At 37.6% G+C, this 17,239-nt stretch overlaps 1 protein-coding gene across 1 annotated transcript; it reads left to right on the top strand.

Moving 5' to 3' along the window:
- Nucleotides 1-849: 849 nt before the first annotated feature.
- LOC109458246 (sulfotransferase 1C4) lies at nt 850-10,233 on the top strand. Its single transcript, XM_019751702.2, has 7 exons — nt 850-1,197; nt 2,053-2,178; nt 3,219-3,316; nt 3,616-3,742; nt 3,957-4,051; nt 7,848-8,028; nt 8,920-10,233. The coding sequence occupies exons 1-7, from the start codon at nt 1,029-1,031 to the stop codon at nt 9,030-9,032; spliced, it is 909 nt and encodes a 302-aa protein (XP_019607261.1). The 5' UTR covers nt 850-1,028; the 3' UTR covers nt 9,033-10,233.
- The last annotated feature ends 7,006 nt before the right edge of the window (nt 10,234-17,239 follow it).

Raw genomic sequence — 17,239 nt, 5'->3', positions numbered from 1 at the left:
TGCCAGGAATCAGAGACAAAGACCACATTTATTCTTTATTATATCACAAAAAGAGACAGAAAAACTGGAGGAGGGGTGACCTTGTAGTACTTAGCAGTTCAAAATTAGAAGGAATCTGGCCTTGTTTCAGCAGAGAAGAGGTTTTCTCCTTAACCAGGAGAAAAAGAAACTCAGGCAGGAGTCAGGAATGGTCCCAAGGAAAAGAGCAAGCAGGATAAACAAACTCCAAGGCTTTTAAGAAAACAATGCTGACAGGGGACTCTAGCATGAGCCTGGGAAGTGAACTCCAAGAAGAAAGAAGAAAACGGGATATGTCCTAACACAACCACCAACTTCTGTAACTCCACAGTTTCAGCACGCATTTTGCTTTTGAGACATATGTTTTAATAGCTGTGAAGAGATTCCTATTTCTGCTGATGTTAAACAGAGTTTATTTTACTCTTAAAGTAACACAAAGCTGACCCTCTCGGATATTTGTGCTGGGAGATTCAAAACTAGGACCTCCTTGTTAACAGCCCACAGATATTTCCCTTCAGCCTTTCTGAGAAGTTATTTGTGTTGCAATTTGTAATTCCACCAACAAATTCCCTCCAACGTTTTACTTAGTTTAAATTTCCCAGAAGAAACAATCAGTAAAAGTGTGAATTGTTTTTTGAACACAAAAATGAAACCTGGCACTAACTCTTGTTAAACCAATACAGAAGAGCAGGACTGAGTAAGAACATGACACGGCTGCCTGGATTGGTGAGTGCCCTGGCGGCATTATGTAACAGTCTGGCCAAGGGGGAGGGGTGGAGCTCTTTAGGGAAACGCCTGTGTACAAAGTACTAAACAATAATTCCTTGCTCCCTGGAACTTGACCCAGTGGGTCTATAGCTAGCTTTCCTTGATTTCCAGCCATTAGCAGGCTGTCCTAGGAAGGGCTTGCAGTCTGAGTTTTGCATTGTCTGTATGATATCAAGAATACAACTTTGTGCTGACTGAAAGGTAACATTTTATCTGGAATAGTACTCTGATTTCTGACACTAATGGCCTTAAACAAAATGGAGGGTTTCAAATTTGATGGAACAGAGCGCCTAGCTGCGGACTATGTGAAGGGAATTCTTCAGCCCATCACTACCTGTGCCATCTGGGATCAGATCTGGAACTTCCAAGCCAAGCCTGATGATCTGCTTATTTCTACCTATCCTAAAGCAGGTAAGTGGAAGGGGAGAGGGCAAGGTGAAGAAAGGGTAGGAAGGTAAGTGGGAAAGAGGCTTTAATAATGAAATAAAGAAATTCATCTGGGTTTGAGTGGAAAATTGTTTACTGTGCAGAGTGATATGGCTAAGACAAATGACTTGTGGAAACTGAAACTACACCAAAAATGTTAAAATGACCTACAAATTCTAAGAATTTATTCCTGTGACGTACATTATTTTTTTTGTTTTACTTCCTCAGAACAGAGTAACTCAAATAGCCAAGAATAAAAGGGCTAGATTTGTTGAGTTGTTTGAAACCAATGCAGTTCCTCACTGCAGATCTTGTGAAAAGCTGCTTTGTGTGCATAAGCTAGAAAGGGGATCCCCTGGCTGATTTGGGGAAGAATTCCTGAAGCTTTGGTTCTTCAATGCTGATCTCACCTCAGCAGCCTTAAGAAGCCCTCAAAAGTCTCTCAGTACTTCTTAAGCACTACCTTTCTAAAGAACAATGCAGCTAAATCAATAGGATAACAATACAAATTAATGGCTGTGACACACACAAAATATACTGTATATGTATCAATATAATGTTCACTTCAAATTATAGTCTTTTAATAAAAAAATCCTTCTATGATAAAACAAGCTATAAAGAATGATATTTTTGGAGTTCCATTATAAACCTAGCTTTAAAATTCACATAGATGGGGAGTATTTGAGATCTTGTTCTAGCGTATGTGGTCAGTTTGGCTCAAATAAACTCATAAAAAAAATTTTTTTAATTTACATAGATGTTCTAGCAAGTATTTGATCATATTTTAAGGAATACAGTATACTAAATATCTATGCATCTTCATCTTCCATGTGGAATAAGGAACGACATGGACTCAGGAGATAGTGGACTTGATACTAAATGACGGTGATGTTGACAAAGGTCTCCGAGCACCTACTCATATACGATTTCCTTTCATCGAACTGATGATCCCATCCGTAGCATGTGGTGAGTATGGAATAGCCATACCGACTATAGTCCTAAATACTATATACCGTATTTTTCTGTGTATAATGTCCAAATACTCACGTTTTTGGCTCAAACTTACAGGGGAAAAAAATCTTTCATTTTAATTTTTAACTCAAATTTTTGTTTGTTTACATTTAGGTACTTGTTTTTTGTATTATAAAGGAATTTTAGCATTTATTTTTTAATATATTATGGTACAAGTAATTTTATGTAACAAATAATTGCAAAACACAAGAATAGATACAAGGTACAAGAAATTTTATGTACCAGTAACAAATTTACGATATTTATGCATCATTGAAGGCCAGAACTCTCTGTCGCTGCAAGTTCATCATAAATTCAACAAAACTGATTATCGTATTCCAGAGTGTTATTTCACATACGGATATTGTTATTGATTTCTAGAGTTACACTTTTAAATCATACGCATAAATAAAAGAATTAAATATATTTACGTAGATACTGAATTAGTACTACCCATGTATAATGTACACCCTCATTTTTTCCCTCACAAATTTGGGCAAAAAAGTGGTATATACATGGCAAAATATGGTACGTAGCATTTTTACTATCCAATAGCCCTCTTAGTCTACGCATTCAAACAATTACTGATGGATGTTGTGACTTTGTCTTTTTAAAACTACGTCTAGTCATTGCTGTACTCCAGACATTGCCTAATGGAGTTACTCTTCATATAAAAATAAGTTAAGTTTTGATTCTCCAATTAGAAATTAATTTTACTCCACAAAGATAAGCCTAAGTAATTTCAGGGTAAAAAGGCTTGAACTTGTTAGGTTCTTATTTATTTGGTTTATTGTTTGTTACGGTTAAAAATTGTTCTAACCAAAAAAATAATTAATAGATTAGACATAGTCTCTTAGATCAGTTCTACAGATAGTTATAGTGCTCTTACAGCGCTTTGAATTGTTCAATTGTTCCTAAGGTAGAATAATGAAAGCAGACATATTTTAAAGCAAATAGAGAAAAATAGTGGAAAGCAATAAAAATCAATTTTACAGGTTTGGAACAAGCTAATGCAATGCCCTCACCACGGAACCTGAAAACACATCTTCCCATCCAGTTGCTGCCACCATCCTTCCTAGAGAAAAACTGTAAGGTAAAGAGCAAAAGGAATTCAGAGTTGTACAACTTAGAATGATCTTAGAGTGGTCTCTAATCAATTTCCTCTTAAAGCACTTCACTTATTGTTAAAGAAAAAAAAGAGTCCACCTCTTCACAATAATCAATATGCAAACTGATATGAATCCTCCCACAAATGGCCAAGATCACAAAAATGAAGTATCAGAAAAATTCATCTGTACAAAATGTACCCACCATAACATAATTTGTCTGGGTATTAGCTATATAGAGGTCTAATCTTGTTTGTACTTCTTCCCCTCCTCCCACCATTCCCAGATAATCTATGTAGCAAGAAATCCCAAGGACAATATGGTATCTTATTACCATTTCCATAGGATGAATAAATCACTTCCTGCTCCAGGAACCTGGGAAGAGTATTTTGAGAGTTTTCTGGCTGGTAAAGGTAAGAGAATTCAGCTTTAATTCTGTCCTTTTCCAAAATACTCTATACTCAAATACTCTAAAAAGAAAGAATAATTTCCTTAGAACAGCCAGAGCTCTGCCATCTTTAATGAGAATGAATCATTAATGTGACATTCGGGAATTCTCTTTGCAGTGGAATATTTGTTGGTTGGACTTCTATGACTCATTGCCCTGTTTCTCATCCCATCTTGCAGTATGCTGGGGTTCTTGGTATGACCATGTGAAAGGATGGTGGGAAGCCAAAGACCAACACCGCATTCTCTACGTCTTCTATGAGGACCTGAAGATGGTGAGGGCAGTGATGTGTTTCCATTTGATCATAAAATACTCCAAGTCATAATGTATGGACCCATCAGGGACTCACAGATTGAAATAAGGAACAGAAAATTGCTGCATTTCATTGGCTACAGCTGTCTATGCATCAAAATGTACATGGTATATCATGAATTTATATATGACATAGTTTCACCTGAAACTTCCTGGTGCCCCAGGGTATGGTACACCTTTTCCTTATAGGCAGAGTGTGGCAAAATGTGAATGGTCTCTTTTTAACCCTTGCATATTTATTTTAAAATTCTGTTTAGAAGGGAAAATTTTTTTGACACATTTCCATCTTTTTCATTAGTACTTGAGGAACATCAGTTTCAAGAAACAGTTTAAGAAATTATGGTGTAATAAAAAATACTAATGATTTAGAGTCAGAATTCTTGAATTCAAATTCTGGCTTTATTGCCTACTGGCAATTATTCTTGGTCAAGACACTTAATATCTTAAAACTTAATCAGTTTCCTCAAATTTAAAAAGAAAGTGGTATAGTATACTCCTCCAAGATCTGTTGTCAGGACTAAATGAAATGATGTTCACAGGAGTTTGTTGTAAATGATAACCTACTCAGTATTTGCTGTGACTCTACCGAATACAGAGATCTATGAAGAATTCCAGTCTCTGTTTTTTAATTTATAATTGAAAGCCGTGGTACTCAAAAGGTGCTTCACAGACAAGTTGCATGGCCTCTCAGAGCCCACATCAGGCCTGCTAAACCAGAAGATTCAGTTTTACAAAATTTCTAGGGGGGTTGTGTGCACATTACTTTCGATGCACTTCTTTTAGGTTCAATCATAGCTGGGGATTTTCCAGTTGTTTCTATAAAATATCAAAGATTAATTGAGATATAATTGACATATACCATTATATTAGTTTCAGGTACAACATGATGATTTGATATTTGCATACATTGCAAAATGATCACCTCAGTAAGTCTAGTTAATATCCATAACCACATATAGTTAATTTTTTTTCCTTGAGATGAGAATTTCTAAGATCTAGTCTCTTAGCAATTTGAAAATATAAAATACAGCATTATTAACTATAGTCATTATGTTGTACATTACAGCCCCAGGATTTACTTATTTTATAAACGAAAGTTTGTACCTTTTAACCCCCATCACCCATTTCACACAACACTCCTCCATACACACACACCTCCTGGAACCACCAATCTGTTCCCTATATCTATGAGTTCTTTTCTTAAAATTATTTTTTCAGTTACATTTGACATTCAATATTATTTTTTATTAGTCTCAAGTGTACAATGTAGTGGTTAGGTACTTATATAATTTATGCAGTGATTTCCCCGATTAGCCTAGTACCCAGCTGGCACTACACATACATGTTGCACATTATTAACTATATTCCCTATGCTGTACTTACATCCCCGTGACTATATTGTAATTACCAATTTGGGTTTCTTAATCCCTTCACCCACCTCCCCAACCTCCCTCCCCTCTGGCAAGCATCAGTTTGTTCTCTGTATCTATGAGTCTATTTCTGTTTTGTTTGTTCATTTATTTTGTTCTTTAGATTCCACATGTAAGTGAGATCATATACTATTTGTCTTTCTCAGCCTGACTTATTTCACTTAGCATAATACACCCTTTAGGTCCATCCATGTTGTTGCAAATGGTAAGAAGTCATTCTTTTTTATGGCCAAGTAATATTTCATTGTATATATGTACTATCTCTTCTTTATCCAATCGTCTATTGATGGGTGCTTAGGTTGCTTCCATATCTTGGCGATTGTCAATAGTGCTGCAGTGAACACAGGGGTGCACATATCTTTTTGAATTAGTGTTTTGGATTTCTTCAGATAAATACCCAGAAGTAGAATTGCTTGGTCACAAAGTAGTTCTATTTTTAATTTTTTGAGAAACTTCCATAATGTTTTCCATAGCAGCTGCACCAATTTGCAATTCTACCAACACTTCACAAGAGTTCCCTTTTCTTCACATCATTGCCAACACTTGTTTCTTGACTTATTGATAATAGTGATCCTGACAGGTGTGAGGTGATATCTCATTGTGATTTTAATTTGAATTTCTCTGATAATTAGTGACGTTCAACATCTTTTTATATGTTTATTGACCATGTGTATGTCCTCTTTGGAGAAATGTCTGTTCAGGTCCTCTGCCAATTTTTTAATCAGATTGATTATTACTTTGGTATTGTGTTTTGTGAGTTCTTTATAAATTTTGGATACAACCCCTTATCAGACAGTATCATTGGTGAGTATCTTCTTCCATTCAATAGTCTGTCTTTTCATTTTCTTTTTTTTTTAAGAAGGTCATGTGTTCTTTATTTGAGAAGTTACTTTTGAACTATGTTGAAATCAACAATGTTCTCATGTTTACTTTTTAACCTTTTCCCCCCCTTTTTCCGCCTCCCCCCTTCCCCATTCCGACTCAAGCCCTTGTTTCTCAGTCTAGTTGTGTAGGACACAGCTTCCTGGCCCATGCTGGTATTACGAGCTTTGCGCTTTCCCCCAGCTGAGGCAGTCGGTCGCCGGTTGTCGGCTCACAGCAGTTTAGGGCAGCTCTCGCCGACTGCTGGCCACTCACGATGGCTGCCGGCCACTCATGATGGCTGCCGGCCACTCATGGCAGCACACGGTAGCCCATGGCCACACACAGCAGTCAGCAGCAGTACGGTAGCCCACAGCAGCTCATGCCGACCTCCAGCTGCTCACGGCAGCCCAGCTCCAGGGAGAGCCATTGTTCACAATCTTACCTGTAGAGGGCACAGCTCACTGGCCCATGTGGGAATCAAACCGGCAACCTCGGCATTAGGAGCACGGTGATCCAACCACCTGAGCCACCAGGTCGGCCCTCTTTTCATTTTCTTGATGGTTTCCTTTGCTGTGCAAAACTTTTTAGTTTGATATAGTCCCATTTGTTTATTTTTCCTTTTGATTCCCTTGCCCGAGGAGGTAGATTAGAAAAAAATTTACTAAGCCCTTTTGACATCCACACTTTTTAAACAACAGTCCATTTTAAAGCAGAAGATAGCTGTGGGTAAACTTTTCCACTTTCCTTCCCCTACCATTTTTTCTAAAGCTACGGTACTTCCCACAGCCACAGCTTCCCGGGCTTGTGTGTCCCTCTGATGAGAAAACAGTGGCTATGTTGGAACTGAGTTCCTGTCAGAGACACCTACAAACCTGGATATGCTGGGCACTAGAGTTCTTAGTCATGGGTACCTCTTAGGTGCCTCATGAGTACAAAAAAATCCTCTCCCACCCTCCTGCCACCACAGCAATATCTGGGGGCATTTCTAACAATGTCAAAAACAAGAGACAGCCTCCTTTTGGTCAAGTCTTAAATTTTCTGCCCCTACACTTCTGCAATATCTTTGTTCTTATTATTAGTCTATGGACTCACCCTGTTAGACATTTAGCTGACCAAGACACCTCCCATACTGACTTGAGCAGGACATTTGGAAATAAGTCTTGACACTTTTCTTTAGTGGAACAGTCTCCAGGCACTGCGTATCATGAGGTGAATGCTTCGCTGACACTAGTCAGTGCTACCATCTTAAAGCAATAAAAGCTTAATAATTCTAATTAACAAAAATTTTAAAATGTAGGTTGTCATGTTAAAATTAGTCATTTCTGGAAAGTTGAGTATTTGTGAGATAAGATTTTTTGTTTAATTTTAACTCACATGTTACTGATTACTGTTATTAATTCATTTAATAGTCTTTTAAAACTGTTTTATGTCAAATCTTCACTTTTCTTTTCACTCTGATCATAGAACCCAAAGCATGAAATTCGAAAGCTGGCAGAATTCATTGGAAAGAACCTAGATGATGAAGTTCTAGATAAAATTATCCATCACACTTCATTTGACATTATGAAGCAAAATCCAATGGCAAACTATTCATCAATTCCTACTGAAATCATGAACCACTCTATTTCTCCATTCATGAGAAAAGGTATTTGTGTTTTCTTTTAGTCACAATCTTATAAGGACTGCCCAATAGTTCAGAGTCTTAGGGGATTTTTCTTTTGTATGGATAAGAAAAATAAGGTCTATAATGAATGATTCCAGGAAAAGAAGTATGACTTCATTTCACAGATGAAATGAAAACAATGTTTTAGCCACAATTGGAGAGTGAGGCTTGGTGTCTAAATCCAACCCTTTATCCTCATTTCCTCCAGATTCTGGCTGATAAAGTGAAAATACACAGAATTAATTCAGATGGACCAAAGAATCCATTTTATAGATGGTTCTATGCTATCATTTACATTCATTCATTCAAAAATACTTACTGAGGGGCCATAATGTGCCAGGCACTGTTCTAGGTAATGTTCAGAGCAGTGAAGAAAATACACAAAAATCCCTTCCATCATGGAAATTATGTTCTAGCCATAAACAAAATAAAGAATACACAGAGTAATAGATAATGGTAAGTGCTATGGAGAAAAAGCAACCTGAGAAAGGTAACAGGGATTGAAATTGAACAACTGAGGGGATATTTTTTTACTTTCTTCCTCAAAACTGTACCTTGAGTTCTCCCAGAAACAAGCCTCTCTTGGTCCATCCACAGCATGGAAGCCATTGGTATACGTATATACCATGCTGTGATATGCAAGAGGACAGGAGAAAAAGACCAGCAAGCCCTTCATAGGCTCTCCCTGTCTCACAAATCAGACAAGAATTCCTCTTCCCCTCAGGATGAGAAAGTGATAGGCTAGGAAGAGAAATGATGTGTCCAATATGGTCCCTTCTAGACAGTGGAGTAGAAATCATCACACAAAAACAGAAGAATAGAGAAATACAAATTCCTCCAACAGCTACTGACTCTCCCACATGTCTGTTTCAGGGGAAGTTGGAGACTGGAAACATCACTTTACTGTGGCTCAGAATGAGAGATTTGATGAAGACTACAAGAAGAAAATGGCTAATACCAGTCTAACTTTCCACTTCCAATTCTAGTAAGGAAGAAAACAAAATATTTTAGTTTATTATTTCTGGGTAATAATCAACAAAAGTTTTATTACTCAGACTACATGATGTTGGATCCAGATTAGTTGTTTATTGTATTTGCTTTTGTTCACTCTAAAAAAAGCGATAGAGCTAGCAGAGCTTGGGGGCGATGTAGGATGGTGATGTGGAGGGAAGGAGGTTCAACAAATTATTAGTTACAAACATGGCATCGTTGCTAATTATCATTATACTCAAGTTTTCTACAGATTGTGTGCTTGTTAACATATTAAAAATGCTTCAGTTCTCACATAAGAATACACTAAAATTTTCAGATTAAGAGTTGGTTCAAGATAACTTTTAAATGCAGCACTGAAATGTGTAAATAGTGACTATTTCATCCAGCAATTTCTTGGTAGCCAAGTAACCATCAAGTGACTCCTTTTCCCCATGAAATCTTCACTTCAAGGTTGTTACTATATTTATTCCTATCTCTCACCACAACCTATGTACTTATCTGGACTCTGTTTCCCACCCACAACCAGTGCTACAATTCAGTCCTGGAGTCACTTCTTGACGCACCTCCCTTCAATGCCTCCACAATCATATTGTAATATGTTAGCACTATCTGTCAGTTTTACCTCTGTGAATCTCATTTCTATAGCCACGCTTCTGGTTCAGAAACATATTTCCACTTGTCTAGACTACTGTGAGCTTCCCAACTCATTTCTCTGTTCATCACACAACTGCCAAAGTTATTTTCCTACAACAAAACTCTGCTTATATTTCTCTTTAGCTCTAAGTTCTTCAACGATTCTGAATTTTACTACCTGAAAGATAAATCTCAAACTTTTTAGCCATGAATTCCAAGACAGCTGTAACCATATGCTAGTTGATCACATCCTCCAAACCAACTTTCCAGCTTGATTTCATCTTCTAAATCACCTCCACACTTCAGCAAATTACCCTGTGATTCACTGAGCCCTGATCACATCCTGCAGGTTCCTACGCTATGAGTTTCATTTTCATTGTGCTTCCACCTGAAATTGTCTTTCCTTTCTTTCTACCAAAACATGTAACAGGCGTCACTAACCAGCACGTGCCCTCCATCCCTCCCATCCCTCCTATTCCTGAAGAGATCTTTTGCTCTTCTGAATCCACTACACTTGGTATAACTCTTTTTTTAAAATTAAGATTAAAGTATATTATAGTCTTTCTTGTGCTTAATAAATTTTGTTTTGTTTATTTTTCTCCAAGATAGGGACATTGCTATATACTTCATTGCACGCCAAACAGCATATACATGCTCAAAAATAAGTAACTGAAGGAATACACCACTCAAGAAAATTCTAAAAAGCTTACTTTTTATATTCTAAGTAGTCCCTATAACAGCTGTCATCTATAGCTGTGCTGTCAAATACAGTAGGTACTAGACACATGTGGCTATTTAAATTAATTAGAATTAAACAAAATTAAATTTCAGTTCCTCATTTGCAGCAGCCAAATTTTAAGTGTTCAGTTGCTGTATGTGACTAGGGGCTATCATTTAGACAGTGCATAATATAAAACATTTTTATAATCAAAGAAAGAGCTATCAGACAAGACCTTTTATTTTTACAAAAATCCTTTGAGTGTGGCATTATTAACCCAATGAGAAAACCAAAACTAAAGTTAAAAGGTATTACGTAAGTCATTCAGATGGGAAATACTAACGTGTAGTTTCAAACACAACTCCAGTGGCTCCAAATCCTGGGCTTTTAACTGCTCAAAATAGAGCCTCTCCCTTCCTGTTCCTGCTACAGTCTCAACACAGGTGTCCATCATAATAATCTAACTAAAGACTTCACAACCCTGTCCCTGACCTGAAACCAGCCCAGACTGACAAGATGTTGGTCATTCTCCATCAATGATCAAGTGAAGTTTAACAATAGTCTACTTAATGGCTACACCATTCCTATTGTTAGTATGTTCTGAAGTAGATAGAGCCCTAAGCTGACTATTGCCTCCCACTTGGCTCCCACTGCATGTGTCCAGTCTAAAACCTGTCCTTTATAACTTATATCTCTAAGCTCACCTCCTTGAAATTGGGTACAGCAAGGATCTGCAGGCCCTGATCTGTATGTGATGCCTTCTGTGGCTGTGTTCCTGTTTTCCCCTTCACACCACCACTCCCCAGGACACCAAAATCTATGTTCTACACTGCTGCTTTGGATAAACAACTCAGGGGGAGTGGGCCTGAGCTCAGCCCATGGCTCTTGGACTTTTGACCTTGCATTCAAGTGGCTACCTCTTACTTTCCTCCAAACCACCTACACAGCCTTGGCAAGCAAAACCAATCTATACCTTTTGGTTATGTAACCCTAGTCCCAAACAGATCAACTCAAACTGGCCTTAACTTGACCTTTCCCCTCAAGTGTTTTGAAACAGTGATTAGCATATCATATTATTGACCTATTCAAGATAATTTCCATTTGAGTAGAGAATTACAATAATGTATTTGGACTTTGTAACCTTTCTAATTCATCAACTCTATGAAAACATGGTGCATATTCTGTTTTATCACACCTGAGCAATAATCTTTGATTCCTGTGGAGGAAGTCTGGGTATGAGTCAAGAAAATATTTTTAAAAACAAACAACATGTACAGATATGCAAAAAGTAAACTAGTACAAAAAGTCAGTATTGTGATTCTATGTAAAAAATTTTAAAAACCCTCAAATTTATCAGCTATGTTAAGAGATTTGGTATAACTGACAGCCTCAAGAGGCCACCTGGCTCCTGTCCATTTGTGAAGGACCAGTAAAAACACAATTTTAATACATACCACACCAATTCAAACTTAAATTTACACCAATAAAAACTCATCCGTGGATTAGAAATACCACAATGAAATAAGAAATTTGAAATTAAAGCATTTCTGTCTCACTAGACTCAGAGTACTAATGGAAAATGCAGTATACTTTGAATACCACATTGGGAGATGTTCATAACAAGGTAAGTACCACTGCTTCCTACAGTACCAGAGAGATCGCAGTCTGGTAGACAGACACCAAAGTGAACAAGAAATTATAAGTTCCTGAGGGAAAAATAGACACAACCCTCTTTAACTGGGAAAGTGCATGATAAAGACCACAGAGGTTGTTTCCCCCATAAATGATTTGAGAGGTCCCCTGAATTTATAGCTAGACTAATTGGTGAAAGTTTTTCTCTTCAAAGCAAATCTATAAAGACAGGAGAAGTGGCAGTTTTGTTCAAATGCCCAAATCTCAACATAAGATCCCAATACATACAAAGATACAGAGAAACATGGCCCATTAAAGGAACAAAGTAAATCTCAAGAAATTAACCCTAAAAAACAGATATCTATGAATTACCTGACAAAGAATTCAAATAATCATCTTGAAGATGTGTAATGAGCTAAAAGAGAACACAGAAAGACAGCTTAATGAAATCACAAAATGCATGAATAAAATAAGAATATCAATGAAAACAAATAAAGAAAAAGAAAAAAAAAGAATATCAATGAAAAGACAGAAACTATAAAAAAAAGAACTAAACAGAAATCCTAGAGCTGAAGAATGCAATAGATTGAAAATTCACGAGAGGGGTTCAACATCAGACTTAATCAAACAGAAGAAACAATCAGAGAACTTGAAGACAAATCATTTAAAATTATTGAGTCAGAAGAGCAAAAAGAAAAAAGCATGAAGAAAAGTGAAGAGACCCTAAAGTACTTATGAGACACTGTCAAGCAAAATGACATACAGTAATCTCCCCTTATCCAACCAGTTTTGTTTTCTATGGTTTCAGCTAACCATGGTCAACTGCAGTTTGAAAATATTAAATGGAAAATTCCACAAATAAACAATTCATAAGTTTTAAATTGGCCACTGTTCTGAGTAGTGTGACGAAATCTCACACTGTCCCGTTCCATCCTGCCTGGGATGTGAATCATCCCATTGTCCAGCATATCCACACTGTATACACTATCCACCCATTAGTCATTTAGTTGCACCTCAGTTATCAGACTGATTGTTTTGGTACTGCAGTGCTTGTGTCCAAGTAACCCTTATTTTACTTAATGAGGGCACCAAGGCACAAGAGTAATGATGTTGGTAATTCAGATATTCCAAAGACAAGCCACAAGTTGCTTCCTTTAAATGAAAATGTGAAAGTTCTCAACTTAACAAGAAAAACAAAAAATCATATGCTGAGGTTACTGAGATCTATAGTAAGAACAAATCTATCTATGAAATAGCGAAGGAAAAAGAAATTTGTGCTAGTTTTGCTGTCACACCTCATACTACAAAAGCTACAGCCACAGTATGTACTACAGCCACGGTACCTAAGTATATAAGTACATAATTAAAACAGAAAAAGCTTTAAAATTTGTAGGTAGAAGACATGACATCATGGCTTGATGATCCTCCTTCTGACATATTATCAGTCAGTAGCAGCCTAACACCACATCACAATACCTAAGTCATTCACCTCACTTCATCTTATCACATAGGCATTGTATTATTTCACATCATCACTAGCGGAAGGGTAAGTACTGTACAATAAGATTTTGAGAAAGAGAGAGAAACCACATTCACATAACTTTTATTACAGTATATTGTTATACTGTACTATTTTATGATTGTTGTTAATCTCTTACCATGCCTATTTTATAAATTAAACTTTATAATAGGTATGTATGCATACAAAAAATATAGTATGTATAAAGTTCAGTACTATCTGTTGTTTCATGCATCCACTGGGGGTCTTGAAACATATCCACCGTGGATGAGGGGGGACTACTGGACCCATTGTGAGAGTCCCAGAGAGCAAGAAAGGTTATTTCAAGAGAATAGCTGAAAACTCCCCAAATCTGAGGAAAGAAGTAGAAGGACAAATTCAGGAATCTCAATGAACTCCACTAAAATAAACTGAAATAAATCTACACTGAGACACATTATGATAAGCTGTCAAAAGTCACAAAGGGCCGGCCCAGTGGCTCAGGTGGTTAAAGCGCCATGCTCCTAACGCCAAGATCGCTGGTTCAATTCCCACATAGGCCAATGAGCTGCGCCCTTTACAGCTAAGTTTGTGAACAATTGCTCTCCCTGGAGCTGGGCAGCTGTAAGCAGCTGGAGGTCAGCATGGGCTGCCGTGGAGCTTCCATGGGCTGCCATGGGCTACCATGGGCTACCATGTGCTGATACGATCGGCTGGAGGCCATTGTGAGTGGCTGGCAGCCAGCCAGCGAGAGCTGCTGTGAGCTGCTGTGAGCATCCAACTGACGACCGGTGACTGACTGCGTCAGCAGGGAGGAGTGCAAGGCTCATAATACCAGCATGGGCCAGGGAGCTGTGTCTTACACAACTAGACTGAGAAACAACAGCTTGAACTGGAGTGGTATGTGGAGGGTGGGCAAAAGAAGGGGAGGGGAAAGTCACAAAGAGGGAATTATGACAGCAGACAACAACCCATCACATACAAAGGAGCCACTATAAGATTGTCAGCATATTTCTAGGCAGAAAACTTGCAGGCCAGAAGACAGATGATATATTCAAAGTGCTTAAAGGAAAAAAAATAACAAAAAAACCCTGCCAACCGAGAATACTATACCTGCAAAAAAAAAAAAAAATGAAGGAGAGAAGGACTCTGGGAAGATGACAGAGTAGGAAGCACTGGGAATCTGTCTTCCCACCTAAAGAACAACTGCACTGACAGAATCTGTCTGAATTAACTATTTTGGAACTCTGGAATCCACTAAAAGCTTGGAAGATGAATTGTGGTTAATTTTAGTCAATTTCAGTTAGTACAGTAGTAGTTCCCATGGCAAGCAACTATACATATGTTCCTAAAGCAACATGCACACAGGTTGTGGGGGTAGCCAGAGTGGGCAAAAATGCTCCTCTCCTCCAAATATCAGGTGTCTGATTGCTGCTAATGATCAAATAGGTGCAAAGAGGTAGGCAGCCATTGTTCTTATACCTCCCCCACTGTTGTTAGCCTTTCCCTGTCTGGATAAAGTAATTTCCAGGGGTTTTAAAGGGCCATTGCCCTTTTTCCCCTTCATTTTTATTTTTCCTCCTTTGGGACTCAGACATTAAAGACTAGAACATTCAAAAGCTACTACAACTACTGGGAAAATTAGAAAGTGGTTGTATATGCCCAGGGAAAGGTGCAGGCTCATAAAAGACCAGAGACAGCTTAATACAATTAAAAGACAGTAATAAAAAAACAGAATACCCTAAGGAAGAGGAGAATCTGATATCCAAGTTATCATAGCATTAAATTCAAATGTCTAGACAAAAAACAAACAAACAAACAAATTAAAAAAAACCCACAAAGTATGGCCCCTCCAAAAGAAAAAAATGAATCAACAGAAACTATTCCTGAAAAATACCTGATAAGCAGCTCTAGTAGACAAAAACTGTAGTCACACAACAGCCTAGCCAACTGTCCCCCCATGTCTTTCCTTAAGGAAAGAAGAGTCTGTAAGACTGTGCCTTTCTGGGACTCTGTTCCATCCTTGTGTTTACACCTTATGTCTCTCTGTCTGGTCCCCAAAAGATGGTTTGCAGACAAAGATGGGTAATCTCACGGGAGATACAACCTAAGTCAGGCGGAACTGAGTGGGGACCCCCAATGAGCTGCCTTAGAAAAATATGGGAAGGAGCCTTGCCTCCCCTTCTCCCTGCCTGGGAAAAGCTGTTGCCGGCTCTGGCTTTTCCCTGGCACCTGTTTGTGAGAGAAGTCATGAGGACAACAAAGATCAGTTCTCTCCACTTATCTCAACGGAGTTGTTACAATATGAGAGACTTGACCCTGAGAAGGTACATACCTTAGGTAAGACATTTTGGGACCTTGTCCTTTGGCTGTTTACAAATAAAGGGTGATTGGAATAAACATTTTTCTGCTATGATGTATGAGTCTCACAGACCGTGTAAGAAACAATGTTACTTTCTTGTTTTTGTATACCTAGCAATAAAAACCTTTAGTTGGCCTTATTCTGGGCTCCAGTCCTCTGAGACTGAGAGACCCCTGGCCTCCTGAGAGATTTAACTGCATTAAGTTTCTGTTTGTTTCTTTCTTAAAAACTTAACCCAAACCGCCACTTCTCACACCCTCACTGCCCGTGTTGCTCTGGATGCAACAAAAAAACGATAAAACAAGTATATTAAAGATTCTCAAATAATTTAAAAAAGATGTGACTAAAGTCAAGAATGTGAGTTCTGAACAAAATGAAATATCAATAGATAGAAAACCTAAAAAGAAAGGAAAAAACAAAAACAGAACTTCTAGACCTGAAAAGTACAATAACTGAAATGAACAACTCACTAGAAGTGATCAAAGACAAATTTCAGAAGGAAAAAAAGAGAATCAGCAAATTTTCAGACAACATGATGGAAATTACTTAATCTGAGGAATAGAAAGACGAAGAATGAAGAAAAGTGAACAGAGCCTAAGATACCTGTGGGAAACCATGAAGAGAACCAACATACATATTGTGGGAGTCCCAGAAGGAGAAGAGATAGAGAACTGGTCAGAGAGAATACTTGAAGAAATAATAGCCAAAAATATCCCAAATTTGATGAAATACATGAATAGGAATATCACCAAAACTCAAAAATTCCAAGCAAGCTTAACTCGAAGAGAACCATGCCAAGACACTTTACAATCAAACTTTCTTTTTTTGTTGTTGTTTTTGTTTTTTTTGTTTGTTTGTTTTGGTTTTTTTGTTTTGTTTTTTTCATTAAATTTATTGGGGTGACAATTGTTGGTAAAATTACATAGATTTCAGGTGTACAATTCTGTATTACATCATCTATAAATCCCATTGTGTATTCATCACCCAGAGTCAGTTCTCTTTCCATCACAAACTTTCAAAAGAAAAAGACAGACAGAACTTTGAAGAAACAAAAGACGAGAGACTCTTAATATGTAAGGGATCTTTCATAATAGTAGATATGTCATCAGAAACTTCAATGGCCAAAAGGCAGTGGGCTGATATATTCAAAGTGCTAAAAGAAAAAACTGTCAACAGAAATCCTATAGCCAGCAAAATTGTCCAAAAGTGAAAGAGAAATTAAGACATTCCCAAGTAAACAAAAGGTGAGGGATTTTGTTGCCATTAGACCTGCCCTGCAAGAAATGTTCAATGGAGTTCTGCAGGGTGAAATGAAAGGATGCCAGACAGTAACTCAAAGACATATGAAGGAATAAAG

The sequence above is a fragment of the Rhinolophus sinicus genome, linkage group LG05 (genome assembly GCF_036562045.2).
Source record: "Rhinolophus sinicus isolate RSC01 linkage group LG05, ASM3656204v1, whole genome shotgun sequence".
NCBI classification, from domain to species: domain Eukaryota; kingdom Metazoa; phylum Chordata; class Mammalia; order Chiroptera; family Rhinolophidae; genus Rhinolophus; species Rhinolophus sinicus.
This window is presented reverse-complemented; position numbering and strand designations above follow the sequence as displayed.